The sequence below is a fragment of the Saccharomyces eubayanus genome, chromosome V, assembly GCF_001298625.1.
Source record: "Saccharomyces eubayanus strain FM1318 chromosome V, whole genome shotgun sequence".
In the NCBI taxonomy this organism is placed as follows: Eukaryota; Fungi; Ascomycota; class Saccharomycetes; order Saccharomycetales; family Saccharomycetaceae; genus Saccharomyces; species Saccharomyces eubayanus.
The window spans coordinates 425784-445895 of NC_030980.1; the positions used below are offsets into that span (position 1 = coordinate 425784).

The 20112-nt window shown below is 38.1% G+C and overlaps 6 protein-coding genes and 4 non-coding genes across 10 annotated transcripts; 2 read left to right on the forward strand and 8 right to left on the reverse strand.

The window, feature by feature from the left end:
* Positions 1-549: 549 nt before the first annotated feature.
* Positions 550-5811, reverse strand: PMD1 (Pmd1p; the record flags this gene model as incomplete). The annotated part of the gene is made up of 1 exon (XM_018364726.1): positions 550-5811. One exon carries the CDS (start codon positions 5809-5811, stop codon positions 550-552), a length of 5262 nt encoding a protein of 1753 aa, XP_018222798.1.
* A 3876-nt stretch (positions 5812-9687) lies between these two features.
* DI49_1537 lies at positions 9688-9759 on the reverse strand. The gene has a single exon. It is a non-coding gene; the product is annotated as a tRNA-His (tRNA).
* Positions 9760-10788: 1029 nt separating this feature from the next.
* On the reverse strand, positions 10789-11253 carry DI49_1538 (uncharacterized protein; the record flags this gene model as incomplete). The annotated part of the gene is made up of 1 exon (XM_018364727.1): positions 10789-11253. One exon carries the CDS (start codon positions 11251-11253, stop codon positions 10789-10791), a length of 465 nt encoding a protein of 154 aa, XP_018222799.1.
* An 864-nt stretch (positions 11254-12117) lies between these two features.
* On the reverse strand, positions 12118-12190 carry DI49_1539. The gene has a single exon. It is a non-coding gene; the product is annotated as a tRNA-Lys (tRNA).
* Positions 12191-13115: 925 nt separating this feature from the next.
* Positions 13116-13652, reverse strand: DI49_1540 (Mg-dependent acid phosphatase; the record flags this gene model as incomplete). Its single annotated transcript, XM_018364728.1, has 1 exon — positions 13116-13652. The coding sequence occupies one exon, from the start codon at positions 13650-13652 to the stop codon at positions 13116-13118; it is 537 nt and encodes a 178-aa protein (XP_018222800.1).
* Positions 13653-14307: 655 nt separating this feature from the next.
* Positions 14308-14381, forward strand: DI49_1541. The gene has a single exon. It is a non-coding gene; the product is annotated as a tRNA-Val (tRNA).
* An 887-nt stretch (positions 14382-15268) lies between these two features.
* Positions 15269-16624, forward strand: GDI1 (Gdi1p; the record flags this gene model as incomplete). The annotated part of the gene is made up of 1 exon (XM_018364729.1): positions 15269-16624. The coding sequence occupies one exon, from the start codon at positions 15269-15271 to the stop codon at positions 16622-16624; it is 1356 nt and encodes a 451-aa protein (XP_018222801.1).
* A 424-nt stretch (positions 16625-17048) lies between these two features.
* DI49_1543 (uncharacterized protein) lies at positions 17049-17492 on the reverse strand (the record flags this gene model as incomplete). The annotated part of the gene is made up of 1 exon (XM_018364730.1): positions 17049-17492. The coding sequence occupies one exon, from the start codon at positions 17490-17492 to the stop codon at positions 17049-17051; it is 444 nt and encodes a 147-aa protein (XP_018222802.1).
* A 1155-nt stretch (positions 17493-18647) lies between these two features.
* DI49_1544 lies at positions 18648-18721 on the reverse strand. Its single transcript has one exon. It is a non-coding gene; the product is annotated as a tRNA-Ile (tRNA).
* Positions 18722-19348: 627 nt separating this feature from the next.
* On the reverse strand, positions 19349-20065 carry DI49_1545 (uncharacterized protein; the record flags this gene model as incomplete). Its single annotated transcript, XM_018364731.1, has 1 exon — positions 19349-20065. The coding sequence occupies one exon, from the start codon at positions 20063-20065 to the stop codon at positions 19349-19351; it is 717 nt and encodes a 238-aa protein (XP_018222803.1).
* Between the last annotated feature and the right edge of the window lie 47 nt (positions 20066-20112).

The following is a 20112-nucleotide window of genomic DNA, read 5'->3' on the forward strand; positions in this document are numbered from 1 at the left end:
GTCAATTATCATAGTTCATGTGAAATATCAATGTTTGAAACATAACTCTAGCTACCCAGATTTATCTTACAATTGTTTGCGTAAGATGTCATTTTGAGTCGACGAGGATTGTGTCGTGGTCTTTTTCACCACCTTTTGTAGCGGTCCACCTACTAGAAGCATTTCTTCGTTTGCTAATGGTATCCATTTTTTAGCAGGATTTCGGTCACTGAGAAATCCTTGAGGGACTCATAAATCACATTTCAAGTTGGCACTAGTATTCTATATTTTCTTTTCTTGCACGATACACGAAACACGTCTTCGAACAGAAATTAACTCATCCTAATGGGCAAACCAGCAATATCAAGCATAAGTCTTTTGCAGTATAGATGTATTAAGATGAGACTATATGAAAGTTTTATTATATCCGAGGCTCATATGTCTACTTGAAAGTCATCATTGAAACCTGCTCTCGCGTTATCAATTGGTTCAATAATTTATGTCATAAGCCTTTAATTATGTTTGTCTTTTTTTTTTTTTTTTTTTTTTATGACACATACATTTTTGACTTTACTTTCGTTTGCCAAAAAAGGGAAACAAGGCTCCGCTATTATCTTTATCAATTGAAGCTGCGTCTTCCTTTTTGTTATTTTTGGTAGTGGAAGCAAACCCTTCCCCATTCTCTCCTTCACTCTCCCTATGCCCAGCATTTACTGCAGGGGGCATGATTGCAGGGTTCATGAATAAAGCGGATGTAGAGTGTGTCGTCTGGGTACTAAATCGCTTATTCATATGTTGTCTCCTTTGTTGAGATGCAGTATAATCACTCACAGACGTTCTAGGAGAAATTTGAGCCGAACCCGGCTGGATAAACTTGCTCGAGGTCTTCTTGAATGCTTCTGAAATTGGGGAACTTGTCGCCAATTTCAAGCTTGGTCTTGCATTTCCCTGTTGTCTTGAAAGTACTGTAATATCAGAATGCTGTCTGCTCAAGGTAGGAGACGAGGATCCTCGTGGGAAAATATCCACTGGTTTACCAGCCTCTCTCAGTTCATCATCCATCTGTGAAATATCTTGCAGTACTTTTTTTTTCAATCTTTTCAAAATTTTTGACAATCCAATTGCTTCTTTAGTACGTATCATCAAGTTTTTGTCATTGACTAACACTGAAACTCTATAAATTGATTTCATGACATAATCAACAGGTGGCAATGCATTTGGTGCCACCATGTTTTCCAAACTTGAAATATTAATATATTCTGGAGCATCCTCTCTTTGCGAAAGGGGCTTAATATATTTGGAAAATGATCCATGTAATCTCGAAGAGCCTGGTGTGCTGGAACTGATTTTATAGAGAGGATCAATCGAATCATCAAATTCTTGGGATGTCTGTTCTTGTAGTTTTTTATTCATTTTTGTAAAAGGCAAAATACCTAGCTGTGAATCAAGATCATCTGAATCGGAGTGAGAGGAGGAGCCCGAGTCACTATCAAATTCATCACGAACAAATGTGTTTGTCTTCAAATTGGATGAACTTCCGACCCCCTGCGTATCCCTGCTTTTCGATGCATCATTAGACCCCTGCAAATCTTTTTCATCGCTACTGCTCCCCTTTTGCGATGTAAAAATCTTACTTTTATCTGGATTTGATATGCTCTGAAGCGTGGTTTGCTCGATTTGCTCTTTTTTGTCGTAAAAAGGTTTGCCTGAACTGCTCCCGACATCATTTTCATTGGGGAATTTATTTGTGGGTTCCAAAGATGTCCTATGAATGAAAGGGTTGATGCTATTTGTCCTTGGAAGGTTTGAATGTTGCTTTACCGTCTCGTCATTGCGGATATCACCAGTAGCTTCATCATAGCTATCTAGCGGGCCTGGTTCTTTACTTAAGCTAGATTTCTTCTTCGCTGTTGGACTGAATAAAGATACAGAGCGCCGGAAATTTTGAACACTTGAACTGTTAGGAAAAGCAATTGAACCAATAGAATTATGGCTGTCTCTGGGGCCACCGGCAAAAACAGTGGGAACGGCCCTGCTGGCAAGAGATCCTAAACTAGAAACTCTTGTACGGTGCATATCGGTCGTTTYGGTATCCACATTACTGTCGTCTGTTGAATGTGCCATAGACGTGTTTCGTAAAAGGTATGGATCAATGTATCCGTTGTCTATGTTTACTAGCGATTTTTTTATTTCCAGAATATCTTGATATGATTCATTAGAATCTAACATCCTCCTTATTTTGCCTTCATTTTCATTGCAATATCTCGAGATTTTTGACTGAAATAAATTAAGTAACGCCTCGCAAGTAACAAGAAGACTTTCTTCCTTTTTGCTGGCTATTTTGTATAGTACTTCTGTAATCAATTCATATAGAATAGGAATTTCATAAATTTTGGCCATAATGAGTAAGTCCAAAGTCACTGGTGCTAATAGCCACTTACCATTAATCCGTGCGGTGTAAAAAAATTCTGCAAATGCTCTTACGGAAGCAGTAGACCAGGGCATGTATAACGATCTGGGCGTTAATAAAGGCTCTAGTTCAATGATTGCGTTGTTGTTCGAATTAGTACTTTCAACACTTTCAGGGTTCGAAATATAAGAAAGTCGTCTACCCTTTTCGCTATTTATATACGACTTTGCAGAAATAAGCTCACCTTCCTTAAAATCACCGTTTATACTTACTGCATTTATTGTAGAAAATACAGGCCTTATATTGGAAGGTAAAAAACAGTTATAGTCTCCATTGTCTTTGTCATCTTCTTCACCTCTTCCATTAATCATACCATATTCTTCAATGCTTGCTTCATAAGGAATATCGTTACCACATGAATTATTCAGTAATTGTGAATCTAGAGTACTCCTCAGTAAAGAGGAGTTTGATATGCGCCTTATATCCGAAGAACTTGATTTTCTAGTAGAATGGGAAGAGCCTCTTGACGCGATTGGGCTATCTCTGCTAAATTGGACATAATCTGCCAAAGAGCTACTTCTTCTTGAAGGTAAATTCGGAACCGGCGGCGGCGGTTCTAGCGGAATCTTTTCTTGTGGAGGTAGCTGAATATTTAACACAGGCAAAACAGATGAATTTGATGAACTTCCCAAATGAGAGACTTGATTTGAGTTTCGTCTCCTTCCTGAAGTGGAACTTACAATAGAAGCAGTGCTATTGGTAGAGGCAAAAGAAGGTTGTCTCGACTTGTGTGAACTAGCTATGAACCTTAATGCAGACGATTTTCTACGCGACGAAGACTCTTCCTCTGGGCTGGGATTTGATATGCTATTGGGCGAAGATTTCGCCATGATATGAGATTGAAGAGGATGTGAGGCGCGACGAATAGATGAAAAGACGTCATCTATTGAGTTATTTCTAGTTGCTCCTACAGTTGAGGCCCCTCGATATGATGGGCGTGTATTGGAAAGCACATCATTACTAGTGTTATCGAATGTTGACTTTTCACGTACGGGGGGAGGTGAAGCAGAGTTTGCCCGCGTAGTGTGGCTAGAATGTTCAGAAAGCCCCAACTTCGAATTCTTTATATCCTGGAATGGGACCCTAAATACCATACCTGTGGAAGAACAAGTGGTGGATATTGGCCTTCTGTTGGAAGTGTTGTTGTTTTGCAGGTCACTATTGGCAATTTCTTCCTGCTTTGGTGTGTTTGCTCTATTCCCCTCATCATTCGTTAAGAATGTTGGTTCTAAAGGAGACGTTTTGCTATGCGAAAGGGCCCGTTGTTTAGGTGAGGACCTTGATGATGTAAAATCCACGCTATGTGGTTTTTTAATGTTTATATTACTGTTTGATTTGCTATTTTCTCTTTTTGAAAAGAGTTTTTCCAAGGATCCATTAGACGATTGGTTTGAGTAATCAAACTTTGCGGCCTTTGACACAGGGTGAGGAGAAAAACTAATAATATTAGAAGGGTCTCCATTTATTTCATAGTTGAATGACGTATTGGCGTAACCATTGGATAAAAGGGAATCAAAATATCTTCCCCACCTTTTCCTCAGCAAGTATACTGGAACACCGATCGAATCACCATCAGCAGTAAGGAATTCAAAATCGGATAACGTTTCACCAAATATTTCTAAGGCATCTTTACCTAAAACCATAGCATATGATGGAAATATCGAGCTTGTTGATTCCATTTCCAATGGAACAGTGATATAGCGAGAATAATTTTCAAATTGTGAGGTTGCGCTCGAGGCAGAGTCTGGGAGCCTAGAGTCATCTGCGGCGTGCGCTTTAGTTATGGTGTGCGAGCATTCCTGATCAGTTATTGGTGAAGTAGGGAATGGGAGGTGGTCATAGAGACTCAAGTTCAACTTGGGGTTGCGATTGATGGCTGTACTATTATTGGTACCATTATTTTTTTCATTAATTAACTTATTGTACCCATTTAACATTGGTAACGAAAATGCTAAAATGTGATCGAATTTTTGAACGCTAGGTGAACAAAAATCGTTGGATTTGGTACCAAGCAATAAAGCTTGATGATGTGATTTCCAGGTTAACAGTTTCCAAAATCTATGCGTATTCGTACTACATTCAGTGCAGCTTATGTTTACTTTAATCCATTTGCCACTAGCAATATTATAAATAAAACAATGCAAATTTGAGGGATGAGGGTCTGGATAGAACCCTATGACAACAATATTGTAGTTGAAGTAACTACCCGAAGGATATTGTAAATGAAACGGTATTTGCAGGATAGAATTTCCTTTGTTGTTTTGAGTAGGATTCGATGTCATTCTAGCACCCTCAGACTTTGCGAGCAATGGTAAGATTACAATTGGTGACATTAGTGTTTTAATTGAATCGCTTTCTGCGTCTTCCCCTTCAAAGTACCTCAGATCACCGTGACCATGGTGTGGATGTTTTGGTACGCTTGATTGTTCATCTACACTATGAATGTAGTTCGAAAAGCTGTCATCGTTGGTTCCCCTCCTGGATGTCTTTTTCGTGTCTTGAGGATAATATAATGCTAACGTCGGAACTTCGGCTTCGTTATTCTCGATTAAAACAGAAAAATTAGAATCATGAGATAAAGAAATTGGCATTCCGTCAATGTTAACCCAAATCTTGGACGACCGTTTTAAATCCGGTAACGTTTCTGATTTTGATTCTGATTCCCAGGTGTTTGTTCGTAGGTTAAATATATCGATTTTTTTTATTGGAATATCCATATTATCCAACCCACCTACTACAACTAGCTTTGTATCTTGGTTTTCGTTGTTTTCGTTTAGGATGTGCATGTTATGATTAAAGCGTCTTGTTATTTGAGGGTTTTTACTTACCAAAGACCAACACTTTGTCTTGAGATCTAGCCTCCATAATTCGTTTGTCCCTACCAGTTCATAGCCATTTTGGGGTGATACTATGAGCCCACCAAAAATATAGATGTTTGATTCTGTAAAGCACATCGAATGGAGCAACCTCTCTTTGAAGTGCAGGTCTTTATTCGAGTCGCCTCCTGTAGTTGTATCTATTGTGGTTAATACTCTTTGCCATGTTCTTGAAATCAAATCGAGGAAGAATATCTCAGGGCTTATCCAATCAGCTAATGTTTTAAAATCTATATTTCTATTTTTATGCTTGCCAAAATACAATATTAATTCTTTTTGCAATTGCAGTGAGTTTATAACTGTCAGATTTAGAGGCAGTGTGAGACCGCCATGTACGAATACACCTGAACGGGCTAGTTCTACAGCAGCACCGGTCCTGCACTCCAATGTGAGTTTCTTTCTTGTTGCTTCATCAAGATGCGGTCCGGGCGCGATAGGCAGGTTTAATGGATAACAAACACTGGATGATGGCTGTAACACGATCATTGGAAAAACGTAGAGGTTTTATGTGCCTACTATTTCGTGGGGTGTTTTCAGAATAGTGAAAAGTATTGGATATGACTATAGTATTTTTGAGCAACGATGAGCATAACCTGGAAAAGTCTATGAATCTAAGAAAATGTTAATGACGCCGATGTAAAGCAATAGGTAGTGATTCGCGTATGTAAAGTGCTGTGGTGTCAAGTATCAATGAGACGTTAGCCTGTCTTTCGGACCTTAATGTTGCCTAAAGAATTTTTTATTATCTAAGCTCTGAACGAAATGGAAAAAAACAGTGCAACGATGAACCGAGTGATAGAAGTGAAGGTAGACAATGTACTAGCAACGTTCGCCTGGTCTTTTTTATGTTATGCAACTAATATCGAGTTGTTTTAGTTCGGATGCACCATGAGTACGTAAGGGCAGCATAGGAATAAGAAGAGGCATATATTCTATGCATTAAAGCGGTAATTTTTTAGCATCTAATTTCGGTTTTGCTGATTCGGCATGAACTTAAAAAAAAGAGCAAGATGACATAACTAAGTAAGAGAAGGGTGGTAAGGATGGGCATGTCTTGTGCCATGTGGCCCTAAGGTAGATAGTATGTTAATAACCCAGCTAAAAAATAAATTTTTCAGAAGGAAGGCAACATAGGTTGTTCTAATCATAAAATCTTTCGATTTTGTATCAGAGATTGTTCACATAATGTCATTCATCATAGTAAATTATTTTGATTTACTCGCGCGTACAGTTTCGAACGCGGGATAAAAGATCCCCGAAATATTCGCGGCTTTGCACATCTACTATACTTTGTCAAATGCTTTTGAACAAAACACCGTAGAACATGAAAGAGTGCGCTTTTTACCGCTGGTCCAAGAGAGCGTTATAAAATTCGAAATCTTTCCCGAACCGTCTGTGTAATAGCTCTGAATCCCTAAAAACTGATACTACTCAAGCTGTCTCAAAAGTAAGAGCGTTAGTGGGCTGCGTTAGATGAAATTCATTTACAGCACGTAGGTGTATCTGTCCCTTTTCCAAAGATTTGGTTAGGATGTTGCAGTTTTCTCCCTTTTTCTTGCTAGAGGTTTGAGCTACGTTTTCCTAACGACTGAGTTTACTTTGTTACATGCCTAGCAAGATACGCCAGGACTTTTCCTTCGACTACTCGCTCCATTTTTCAAGTAATGCTGTGAGTATATCAGCGTACCGTCTGTCTTCCATTTCTGGATTGAGGTAGAGGATGTGAAGAGAAAGGATATACACTATACGCACGTTATTGTTAACCACAGTAACGGGTTTGGTGTGCAGATACGACTCCTAGCTGCCCATTTGGCACATGCTGTTATGGGAGCGGGCCGGACCGTAAAACCTTTATATTATTTTCCAACTCCCTCTCATTCAGAATTTCAGAAACCACACTCAATTTCTCTCTGTAATTTAGAACTAAATACATCACCACTCTGTCGTGTTTCATGGGAGTATCGACCAGAAATGTAACCTGTTTACCCCTTATATAGATAACACTCATTGTTAATTCGCTCTTCCCCCATTTTTTTCTCTTGCCCTTGCTATTTTTTCTTTTAGCTTTCGTTTCAAGGAACAAGAGAGGGAAAAAAAAATCCAAAGTAGAAAAGAAGAAGAAAAAAACAACGTAACACAAGTTAACACCACAACTGAAAAAAAAGCAAGAGGTGAACGAACGAGTAACTGGGGAGAGGAAACGCAGACTACACCAATATACACTTAGATTAAAGAAATGGACTCACAGCCAGTTGACGTTGACAATATCATCGATAGATTATTGGAGGTAAGAGGATCTAAACCAGGTCAACAAGTTGATCTAGAGGAAAACGAAATCAGATACTTATGCTCAAAAGCCAGATCCATATTCATAAAGCAACCCATTTTACTAGAGCTAGAAGCCCCAATCAAGGTATGTTAATATTGAACTATGCAACCAGAATCACAGACAAGCAGGATTTGTAAGAGCTTAACTTTTTTTAAGTTTTCTTCTCCTGTGCCAGTTCCAAGACATTTTTAGAGATTATCGCAGTTGAATTAAAATAATGACCAAGTTTTACCAATAGTGGGCTACCCATATGCCGAAAAAGTTAAGGGAATGGGCTTGTTTTACGCTTGTTCTTTTGGTTTACAGGCGTGTCTCTACCGAGATTTCCTTATATTTTGTATCATCCGGCCGGCGCCTCCCATAATAAAAAAAAATCCCCCTTGCTCACTAAAAAAAGAAGACTTTTTTTTCGTTATGAAGAAAACCAATCTTTTTTGGGCCCGAGAGAGAAAAGTGCGGACAAAACCCGAGAAATGTGGATCTGCAAGAGGCTTAATGCAGAAACAGAGAGCAATTGACACTCGCGATTATTACCTTGGAAGTCTACGGAATGAGCCCATGATTAGCAGCGATCTTTTTTACTAACTTTATTTGTTTTTTATCTTTTTTTTCTTTCTTTTTAGATATGTGGTGATATTCATGGACAATATTATGATTTGCTGCGTCTTTTCGAATATGGTGGGTTCCCACCGGAATCTAATTATCTATTTTTGGGTGATTATGTCGATCGTGGTAAGCAGTCTTTAGAAACAATTTGTCTGCTATTAGCTTACAAAATCAAGTATCCAGAAAACTTTTTCATTTTAAGAGGTAATCATGAATGTGCTTCCATTAACAGAATTTACGGGTTTTATGATGAATGTAAGAGACGTTATAATATCAAACTATGGAAAACTTTCACAGATTGTTTCAATTGTTTACCAATTGCCGCAATCATCGATGAAAAGATTTTCTGTATGCATGGTGGTCTTTCACCAGATTTGAACAGTATGGAGCAAATTAGAAGAGTAATGAGACCAACGGATATTCCCGATGTTGGTTTGTTATGTGATTTATTGTGGTCGGATCCAGATAAAGATATCGTAGGTTGGAGTGAAAATGATAGAGGTGTTTCTTTCACTTTTGGTCCTGATGTAGTGAATAGATTTTTACAGAAACAAGACATGGAGCTGATTTGCAGAGCCCATCAAGTCGTGGAAGATGGTTACGAATTCTTCAGTAAGAGACAGTTGGTAACACTTTTCAGTGCTCCTAATTATTGTGGTGAATTCGATAATGCGGGTGCAATGATGAGTGTTGACGAAAGTTTATTATGTTCTTTCCAAATTTTAAAACCTGCTCAGAAAAGTTTACCAAGGCAAGCCGGTGGTAGAAAGAAAAAATAAAGAGAATCAAACTCTAACCCAAAGTTAAAAAAGAAATACTTAACAAGAGAGTAGTAGAAGAAGAATAGGAGAAATATAAAATAGAAAGTTTTTTCAACCAGCCCATTAAGTTGAAGAATAAGAAATAAGGAAAGAAAGAAAGAGGAATCCAGTTGCCACTCTTCATATGTACAAAACAATTCCCTTTACTTCAATAAATTGCGAAAAGCATGAGAAACTCGAGGAAAAAATGGAATAAAGAAGATAGTAATAACCTGTGAAAAATTTGAATAAATGGAAGAATGATAACTCTACACTACTATTATTAACGAAATATGATTTTCTTTGTTTGTTTTTTTATTATTATTATCATTACTATTATTATTATTAGTATTATTATTTTTTATCAATTTTTTTATACTAAACTATGTTAAATTACTATATTATTATTTTATCTGATCATACTGAAGTTGTCTATCTTCACATTAATTTCGGGGTTTTTCATCTTCTTCGCTTTCGATATTGCGTCTTTCGTCACAAAGTAAAATTTAGGATATATATAGAAATAGAAGAATACAACCTATAACAAAGTTATGCGCACCACACCGCACCGCCTTTTTAGTTACAAAAAAACAAATAAATTATGGATAGCCCACAACCAAAAAATGATGCCACCTCCTAGAATCGAACCAGGGTTTCAACAGCCACAATGTTGTGTACTAACCACTATACTAAGATGGCAGGTTTTTAATGATTATTCTCTTGTTCAGCCCTGTGTATTGATTCAACAGAGGCCATAAATTACGCTACTGTCACAAGTCGGAAAACAAGATAGGTTAGTATGGACCTTCAATATTGTTGGAATAAGGTGATCTTGGACATAACATTCCTCATGTCAAAATAGGTGATCTCGAACATTCTTTGATATGATATTAATTATGTTGATCTGAAAGAAACATACTTAATGAGGACGAGTATAAAGACCTATTAATGGATTAGACATTAGCACATAAGAAAATGAGTTATGCCTGATGATCCCATAATACAGTTTCTGAACTATTCGTGTACAACTGGTTTGCATATATAAAACACACGTTGATTGGTTATATAAAACCTAATGGTTCAAATATGGTTTAGGCATTATTAATGAGTTATCAGTTATAACTCATCTGCTTATATACTAATTTCTGATCAATTAATAGATCTTTAATCTTATCTTCACTAATTACCAGATTTGGTCATTTGTATCATGATAAAACAATGTATATAAATAGTAGTAATATATTATTACTATTATTCTGATTTCAGATTTTGTCCCATATTAATGAATGAGTGTCTGAATACAACTATTCCAACATATATTATACTAGAGATTCTCCTCGTGGATTTAGGAATCCACAAAAAAGGAATCTGGAATTTTGCATAATGTTACAAATGATTCTGTTCCTCTTTTATATATTATTGTTCATTGATCCTATTACAATATTAATCCTTGCGCTTTAGCTTCCATTAATTTCGACGACAGTGTGAATCTAGTTTTACTGGTCTCATCTATCTATGTCATCTTTTAACACCGTATATAATATTAATAGATGGACAACAGTGGAATCTTGTTCCAACAGAAAAGAGGCAACATACGAAAAATATTTTTACGTTAAAGTTTACCATAGCGGGCGCATACGGTAGCCAAGTTTGTAGGAACCGCAACTAGATCAGATACAACAGACAAAAGGAAAAACTGATGTTTTAGATTTGAGATTTTTAAAACCTTCAATAAGAAGGTTTGCTATCTATTATGCCATACATAACTAGATTGCTTTGAGCATGGCTAGTCGCGGTTGAGTGGCTATCTATTGTACAATAATAGGTGTCTATGCTCCCTCTGTTKTCCGGCTCGTGGTAGCGCAAACCGTTACCGACCGGTCCATCATAACTTGACAKTGAACTGTTTGAGGAGTAATCAAATCCTTCATTAGGTCCTAATACTGCGATGCTATTTGTATTAAGATTTAGCCAACATGCATGGAGGAGTGCATCCTCACCTTGGAAGTTTAGGAGACGTTCTACATTAGGTAGTATAACAGTCACATTACTTTCATTGATAATTTTGTATTTGGCTGCTTCCGTTCCCAGGCAATTGATCAAGGCTGTCATATTACTCTCTGCCAGAGGAGTGTAATCCAACACGGCTCCAGTAAGTGCAGCTAATGTGGTTGTAACTGTTAGGGCTTTCATGTAGATATTTCAATTGAATTTTTTTTTTAAAGAAAAAAAATGTGCTGTGTAGGTTCTGATGTGTCTATATGGTGGTGTTCATTCGGTTAAATACAATAACTGCCGCCGATGCACTAGCAGTCGGCCCCCTCGTTTCCCTCGTAATTTTTTATTGCGTGAGTCATGGAGATCCCCGTTTACCTCATAACTTTGCCATTTCATGAGTCATGTGTATCCTGTCGGTTGTCCTCGTTAGGCCAGCAATCAGCTCATCATTGAGACGTCTGTCGTCAAGTTACTGTATAAGGACGTACACATTTCAAAAAATAACATCATCAGGAACATAGTTGTTGAAATATTTTAAGCGATTGATCGCAAAGAAGGAGAAAATGTTATCATAGAATTTGAAAATGGCTTTAAGCATCAATGATGTTGTCACAAATCACAAATCGAAGAAAAAAAAAAAAAAAACTAATTCCCTAAAGTGGCCAGGACCTCGGCTATAATTGGATCGAGTTAGCATACAAAATTTATTACTATAAGTAGTTTAGATGAAGGGCGAATGTAAATAGCTTTGTTTGGAAGTTAGACTACATACATAAGATAAAAGAAATAACTATTAATTTGGATTTTAAAGCTCCTCCAACATTTCGGTAAGTGGATCTTTTACGACATATAATATTTTAAGGGTTGAAGCCGTCATCATCTGTGACAGAGAAGCCAAAACCACTTTAATAACCATACAAACATAATCGCATCATGTATGTTCAGTGCAGGTTGAACGATGGAGATGAGTATTACGGTGATCGAATGGATATCCAAGGTTCGACTTGGAACGTTGATTTATGATCGGTATTATTTCTTAATAAGGAGGACTAAAAATAAAGCCCTGTAGGGGGCTCGAACCCCTAACCTTATGATTAAGAGTCATACGCGCTACCGATTGCGCCAACAAGGCTCTTTCTTATGATTTCTTGTCATGAGGAGGAGTCTCTTATCGAGTAATATAATATGCTTCGTTGAGTATCTGCTCTGGTGTGCTGTTGTTGGGTGGCTTTGTGTAGCGAGTCTAGCATTGCTATTATTATGCTAAAACTATAACAAGAATAAGCTATTATCCATCTATTATATACGGTGTTAGTGTTGGAACAAGATTCAACTATTGTCCATCTATTACAATTATATACGCCTCATCTTCTATAGTTCGTGGGCGTACCCTTGACCAAAAAAAATACTATAAACTATGATTTTACCAAGAGAGCAAAAGTTATGGAAGCTGAAGTGCAATGATTGATATTGTAATAGGATCAATGAATGACAACATATAAAAAGAGGAACAGAATCATTTATAACATTACGCAAAATCATTGATTCCTTTCTGTGGATTCCTAAATCCATGAGGAGAATATCTAGTATAATCTATATACATAATATTATAACATTAAGAAATAATGGAGTCCCAAAGATCATCATACAATTTAAATGGTTATTAAACCGCATATTCTTAATATCTACTTACTAGCAGCGTTAGCAAATGACTTCTTGAATATCACCATGAAAGTAAACGAAGGCAAAAGCAAGCCCCTCAATTTAATTGAGACAGGTTAGTTGATTGCACTTCCGCAAAGGCATGAACAGAAGTTGCTTATCTTTACTAAATATAAGTATATACATATGATTTTGCGACTGCAAAGTAAATAGGACTAGTTGGAAAGAAAAATTTGTAAAAATGGGGCAGGTTGACTCCAATGTTTACTCAAAAAAATGCACCTAGCTCGCTTAATCTGTATATACATAGATCGTACATGATCAAACCCACGGTATTTAGCCGAATATGCAGGTGAAAAAGTAGGACATAACACGGATTGAGTGTCTCAATTTTCTCAACACTTTCCATCCAGGTAGTCTTGATAAAGCTTCCAAGAAGGTCCGTTTTCTGGATCTGTTACATAAACGAATTTGACGCCAAACTTCTCTACTTCTTTATTTCTACTTTCATCATCAAATAAACATATTTTTTTTGATTTTAAATCGTCAGTGCCATAAAGATCTCTTAAACCGTCCCTCAAATGGCCGATCTTACTTCTCTCACCCCACTGAAACTCGTCAAATAAATCGGCCAACGGAAGTAAGGAGCCATTGTACTTGACTTTATATATTTTCAGTATTTCCTGCGCAATTTCAGGGGCCCATGTTCTTGATGCAGTCATTAGTTTAACTTTATTCTCCTTTAAATCGCTCAGTATACGTGGAATGTCCTTATAAATTGTGAGCTCGTAACCATCTCTACAAATAATTGTGAGTACTTCGCCATTTTTACTTTTCACCGGCTTGAAGGGACCATGTAAATGAGTGTCACAATAGCAAGGCCAGACGGTATAATCTAAGTCAAATGCAGCCACGTCTGGATAATTGGCCATAATAAATAAGTTGGAGTGCTTTTATTGCTGATTCTCAAGAAGACTTTGTATACCTCACTTCAAAAGATATATGGATAGTTTCTCGAGGATATAATTTTTAGCAGTCACCGGCCTTTCTTCTTGCCTGTGCGGGCAAATTTCGTCATCTTTAATAAGGACAAGTGTCAGTATGATTCTCGCATAAAAGTGAGCTGCGACTAACCTTCTATACACGAGGTATCCAGAGGTATTTGATTTTGCGTTTTTCATAGCGGCCATTTGCTTTAACAAAAGAAATTTCTTTACTTGTTGGCCTGATGATATTTTAAATGATCCTGTTCCTCTTTTTATTTGTTATCAATCATTGAACTTCTTACAATATCAATGTTTGCGCTTCAGATTTAATTAATTTGACAATGTGAATCTTGATTCACTGGTCTCATAATTTATGGAATCCTTTAACACCGTATATAATAGTAATAGATGGACAATAGTTGAATTTTGTTCCAACAGATATATAAATTGGTTTTGAGTTTACTTACTCCAATCTATACGAATAAGTGTACATCCGTAATCACCTATTCCAACACAACGGCAGTGGGAACTAATGAGAAAGATTTCAAATTTCCACACTCAATGGGGGCTACTTTTACTGAAAAAAATACAATAAAAAGTTGGTTTCGTGGTCTAGTCGGTTATGGCATCTGCTTAACACGCAGAACGTCCCCAGTTCGATCCTGGGCGAAATCAAATTTTATTTTTTTTTGTTGAATGCCAGTTTTTTCAAGACTGCAAACGACATTTGTGTTTTTTGTACCACTTCATTTTTTTTAGAGGACGTCCGCAAAATATTCCTCAAAGGCAAGATGTATCAATAGTCAGTACTTACCAGAGTGACCGGAATTCAAAAAGTAAAGCTTAATGCAATGTAAAAAGAAGAAAATCTTTAATATATAATACATGAATTCTTATACGCCGTGTACGGTGCATGATCAATCTATTGATAGGGCCCCATTTCTGGCAGATATGTTTCCACCTTTTTCTTCTTCATTTGTTTACATTTCAATAATTGTTGCAAAGATTTTTCATTGCTTAATTTGAACATCGCCGCAAAACATAAAAAACAAACTAAGACATGTCGTTCAAGAACGGTATAAAAAAAAAGGAAGAATCAAACCAAGATTATTAGATTTTGTCCTAAAGCACTCAATATACACCCCTTACGTCTTGTTCTCCCCCTACCAAGCACTGTGCAAATTGACATATGTTAATAGGTAGTCGTGTGTAAAGGGTAAACACTAACAATAGGGAAAATACAAAGTTACCCGTCCTACGAATCGTTTATCTCACCTTGGCGGTGTGTTTCCCCTCTCCTGGCCGGGCTCCACTTTTGGTGGTGGGAAACCTGTAGAGGGGGACTGTTTGTGATTACAGTTTCAATACGTCGGCTGATCTATCCGATTTTGTTAGCTCTTGTTTCATTCTTGTTTATGCCTTCTCATCAAATTCTGGACACTATCTCGTTTTCAATAAAACGTTTTTTTTTTCAACGAAGACTATAGTAATCTTTCCCTCTGCCCCCTCTTTCTCATTAAAGTCCCAGGTGAGTAACGACTTGAATAGCATAGCATAACACAATGGATCAAGAGACTATTGATACAGACTACGACGTGATTGTCCTAGGTACCGGTATTACCGAGTGTATCCTATCTGGTTTACTCTCTGTAGATGGAAAAAAAGTATTGCATATCGACAAGCAAGACCATTATGGTGGTGAAGCTGCTTCTGTGACCTTATCTCAACTGTATGAAAAATTTAAACAGAATCCTATCAGTAAAGAGGAACGGGAAGCAAAGTTTGGTAAAGATAGAGATTGGAATGTCGACTTGATTCCTAAATTCCTAATGGCCAATGGGGAACTTACAAACATTTTAATACATACTGATGTGACTAGATACGTTGACTTCAAGCAAGTGTCCGGTTCCTACGTGTTCAAGCAAGGTAAAATCTACAAAGTTCCGGCTAATGAATTAGAAGCCATTTCATCACCATTGATGGGTATTTTCGAAAAGCGTAGAATGAAGAAATTTTTGGAATGGATTAGCTCTTATAACGAGGACGAAATGTCTTCTCATCAAGGTTTGGATTTGGATAAGAATACCATGGATGAAGTGTACTACAAATTCGGCCTAGGTAACTCTACCAAAGAATTCATCGGCCACGCAATGGCTTTGTGGACCAATGACGACTATTTGCAACAACCAGCTAGACCATCATTCGAGAGAATTCTATTATATTGCCAAAGTGTTGCCCGTTACGGTAAATCACCATATTTGTATCCTATGTACGGATTGGGCGAACTCCCACAAGGGTTTGCTCGTTTATCGGCTATTTACGGTGGTACTTATATGCTGGATACACCAATTGATGAAGTGTTGTACAAAGAAGATACAGGTAAGTTCGAAGGTGTCAAAACTAAACTCGGAACTTTCAAAGCTCCATTAGTAATCGCTGATCCAACTTACTTCCCTGAAAAATGTAAATCTACTGGCCAAAGAGTCATCAGAGCCATTTGTATTTTAAATCACCCAGTTCCAAACACTAGTAACGCGGATTCTTTACAAATCATCATTCCACAAAGTCAACTGGGCAGAAAGAGTGATATATACATTGCCATTGTTTCAGATGCGCACAACGTTTGCTCTAAGGGTCATTATCTAGCCATTATTTCCACAATCATCGAAACTGATAAACCACATATAGAATTAGAACCTGCCTTTAAGCTTCTAGGACCCATTGAGGAAAAGTTCATGGGTATTGCTGAATTGTTTGAACCAAAGGAAGACGGGTCCAAGGATAACATTTACTTGTCCAGATCTTACGATGCATCTTCCCACTTTGAATCCATGACTGATGATGTCAAAGATATCTACTTTAGAGTAACAGGCCATCCATTAGTTTTGAAACAAAGACAAGAACAGGAAAAACAATAAAGTCATTAGTCGTCACAACAACAAACGCAAAAGCGAAGGGGGAGCACGATTGTTTTGTTATCGTTCTTGTTAAGGAAAAGTTGCTAAAGTACTATAATTGATAAATGGAACGAACTAAAAAAAAAACTAAGAAAATCACAAAAAACAACTAAACAACGGAGGGGAAATAAAACTATCTACCATTTTTCTTACCCACCTTTTCCTTTTTTTTTTTTCTTTTTTTTGTTATATACGTATAACTGACTGATTCATTTATTTAAATCCCATTTTTTTCATGTTTTTCTTTCTTTAGACGAAATTTTATTGTTCATTCGTATTCATACATATATTATATAAGAATATGTCAATGAGCAGACCATTATATCTTGTGCGTTTCGCCCGTTGTTGGGACGGGTGCGAGGTCTCTGTTTCGACGGGTTTCTCGTTATTCCTTTGGCGGTTGTGCCAATCTCGTTTCGCAACGTGCTCTTGTGTGTCCGGGCTGGTGACAGAAAGAACACTTTATCTTATTCTTTTTCTTCTTATTACTCTTCTTGCTGGCTGCATCCTGTGGTGTATCCGTTGAATCGCCTTCATATTTGGGTTTTATGGGTATCAGAGCGTATCTCCGATCGTCTCTTTCCAGAACTTCGATGCCGTTCCGCAGCATTGTGTCAAGACCATTGGCGTCCATCACGCTGGTGCCGGCGCTGTCATTCAGACTTAACAGTAGATTAATGACCTTTTCCAATTCTTTTAACTTGTGCTTATACTCCACCTGTAACTGAGATCCATCCTTTTGCTTCGAAATAATTAACTTGGCTAAGACATCCATAGCCTGCGACAACCTGACAATATCATCATCTGTCTTGTTTGACGCCTTAGACATTCTTACCACCACTCCGGGTCCCTTTATCTTCTTTTCATAAAAGCGCACGATTGCCAAATTGCTATGCCCTTCATCTCATCACCAAAAAAGCTTCTTCTGTAGAGCCTTTACCTTTGCCTTTGTCTTTTTCTTCAGACAGAGAAACTCTTTCTTCCTCAAACCCGCGGAACAATACAGAAGGTTTTGCGGAAACGTCCAGGCTGTAATGGCTTTCTGGTGGGATGGGATACGTTGGGAATTTTGGCCGAGGAACAAATCCTTCCTCGCGGCCAGACACGGACTGCACGCCCTTGGGCAAGGGATGGTTCTCCATCTCGCACCGTGCCCTGTTGTGGCAACCGTCTTTTCCCCGTCGCCAATTTGTCCTGGGCAGAATTGTCTGTTCGGAGGCGGGGGAGTCCGGTCTGAAGTGTCCCGGCTATAATAAATCGATCTTTGCGGGCAGCCCGTTGGCAGGAGGCGCGAGGAATCCGTCTCTCTGTCTGGTGCGGCAAGGTAGTCCTGGGTCCCTTTGGGGCTCCACCTTCACCGCTGTTAGGGGAGTTTTATCCAGCGGCAGCAAAGGTGACCCGTGATGGAGGCGGCCGGGATAGCACATATCAGTCGGATAATCGTGCAAGTTGATCGTTTCGGCGGTCTAATTTGGCGGTGCCATCAGGATTTACTCGCACATTGTGTTCGTTCCTTCGGGGACGAGTGTGTGTCCTGAACCACATTTTTTTAATTCTCATCATTGGAAATGGTACGCCGGGCTTGAGGTAAGAAAGAGCAAGGAACAAGATCCGGCAGGTGCTAGCGCGGACACTGTGACAGAGAGAATCCATCCCGTTCTTTTGTAATACATAATAAAGAAGAGGAATCAGGCTTATAATCTGAACGCGGAATACTCGATTTTCCTTCAAATCACAAGATTGGTGTGGTTCAAGAATACACTAGTTTTAGCGACTTGTTTCACAAAAGTAGAGTAACAGTAGGAATAGCTTGAAGTACTGGCAACAAAAAATTTTTTGGACTTTGGCTAAGAAGTTCCCAGTGTGACGGCAAAGGAAGGAAAAATTCCTTGGAGTACCGGCTGGTATACATATTTTGGTTGTACCATAAGAAAAAAAAAACAATGTATTCACTTTGCAGTATGAAAGTGAAGAGTGAAAAAAATGGTCTCTAGCGGGATCGAACCGCTGATCCCCGCGTTATTAGCACGGTGCCTTAACCAACTGGGCCAAGAGACCAAGAACTTGTATGATAGTCCAGAAGAGAGTAGCGGCAAAGTGGTGGAGTGTCTTGAGTAGCTCGTTTTACTCGACATGATCGGTATTTTGGATGTGTTGGACTTGGCGATTTCAGACACACATATGTTGTTGGTAATTAGTCAGTTTAGTAGGTAGTAATTGTTGAGAACTAGCAGTTCTTTCTTAGTATATAACAGTGTTGGAATAAGGTGATCTCGTACATTGACACTAATTATATTGGGGTAGTTAAATTCTGATAATAAATGTACTCCAATAAAAATAAGATAAAGATTTATTAATTGATCTGAAATTAGTACATAAGGAGATGTGTTATACCTAAGAATGTTCTGAATCATACTTGAACCATTGGGTTTTATATAACCAATCCGTGTGTGTTTTAGTTTTATAATCTTCTCTTTGATTATTTCGGTTTTTATCCAAGCGAACTTCTGTTTGAGTTGCAGATAGCTCCGTTTTAAGCCTTCGATAGCTGGTTTTGAATCAGTAATCATTGTAGGTTCTTTATTTTTTCCTTCTCCAAGATCTGTTAAGGTTGCTTTCAGGGTTTCTGAGTTCGCATAACCTTCATAGATAGCATGAAGTTCCGCTTCGGTTGAGGATACGCACTTATTTGAGTATACATTGAAAATATTCTTTCCATACCAAATTATAGCTCCAATTCTTGATTGTGCATCGTATTCTGTTCCAACTGATGCATCTGTGATAGTAGTGGGTTGTCTTTATTAAGGTCTCTATCATAGTGTATTCCAATATTCGTAGTCCTGCCCAATGTAACCCTTGGTTGGGTACTATTTTATCCAGCCATTTACCATTGCCCTTAGCCACAAGGCTGCCATCAATATCGCCAGTGTCATCGGGGTTACCGTCACTCTCGTAGTCTTTCTCATAGTGTTGGGGATAGCCATGGCCGAAGTAGCCATAAAACTCATCGTAAACATGATCTTCATAAGAAGCGACTGCCGCGTAAGGGTTGTGGCCGAACGCGTGGACGTTCGGGCTGCCCGTATTGTCCTTTACGCACTTAACCAGTTTCATGGCCAATTCAGGGTCGATACTATCGGCATCGTTGGCGCCTGAATCAACCCATATGGTGGTCACGGACACTCTATTTCCGTAGTACGACTTATCGATTATCATCTTGAGGTCGGTTACGTTAGAGAGACATATTGTGACGTTATCCCATATGCTTGATGGCTCGTAGTAATCCCGGTAGGCAATACTGTCAGTAACTTTCGTTAGTACATTAGCACTTACCGTGAGAACATTACAAGCTAATGAAAAAATAGTTAACATTCGTGCCATCTTATTTATAAGTGTGGTCATTCTATGTTGTCATTATTTTTTTCCCTTTTTTTTTTTTTTTCAAGAAA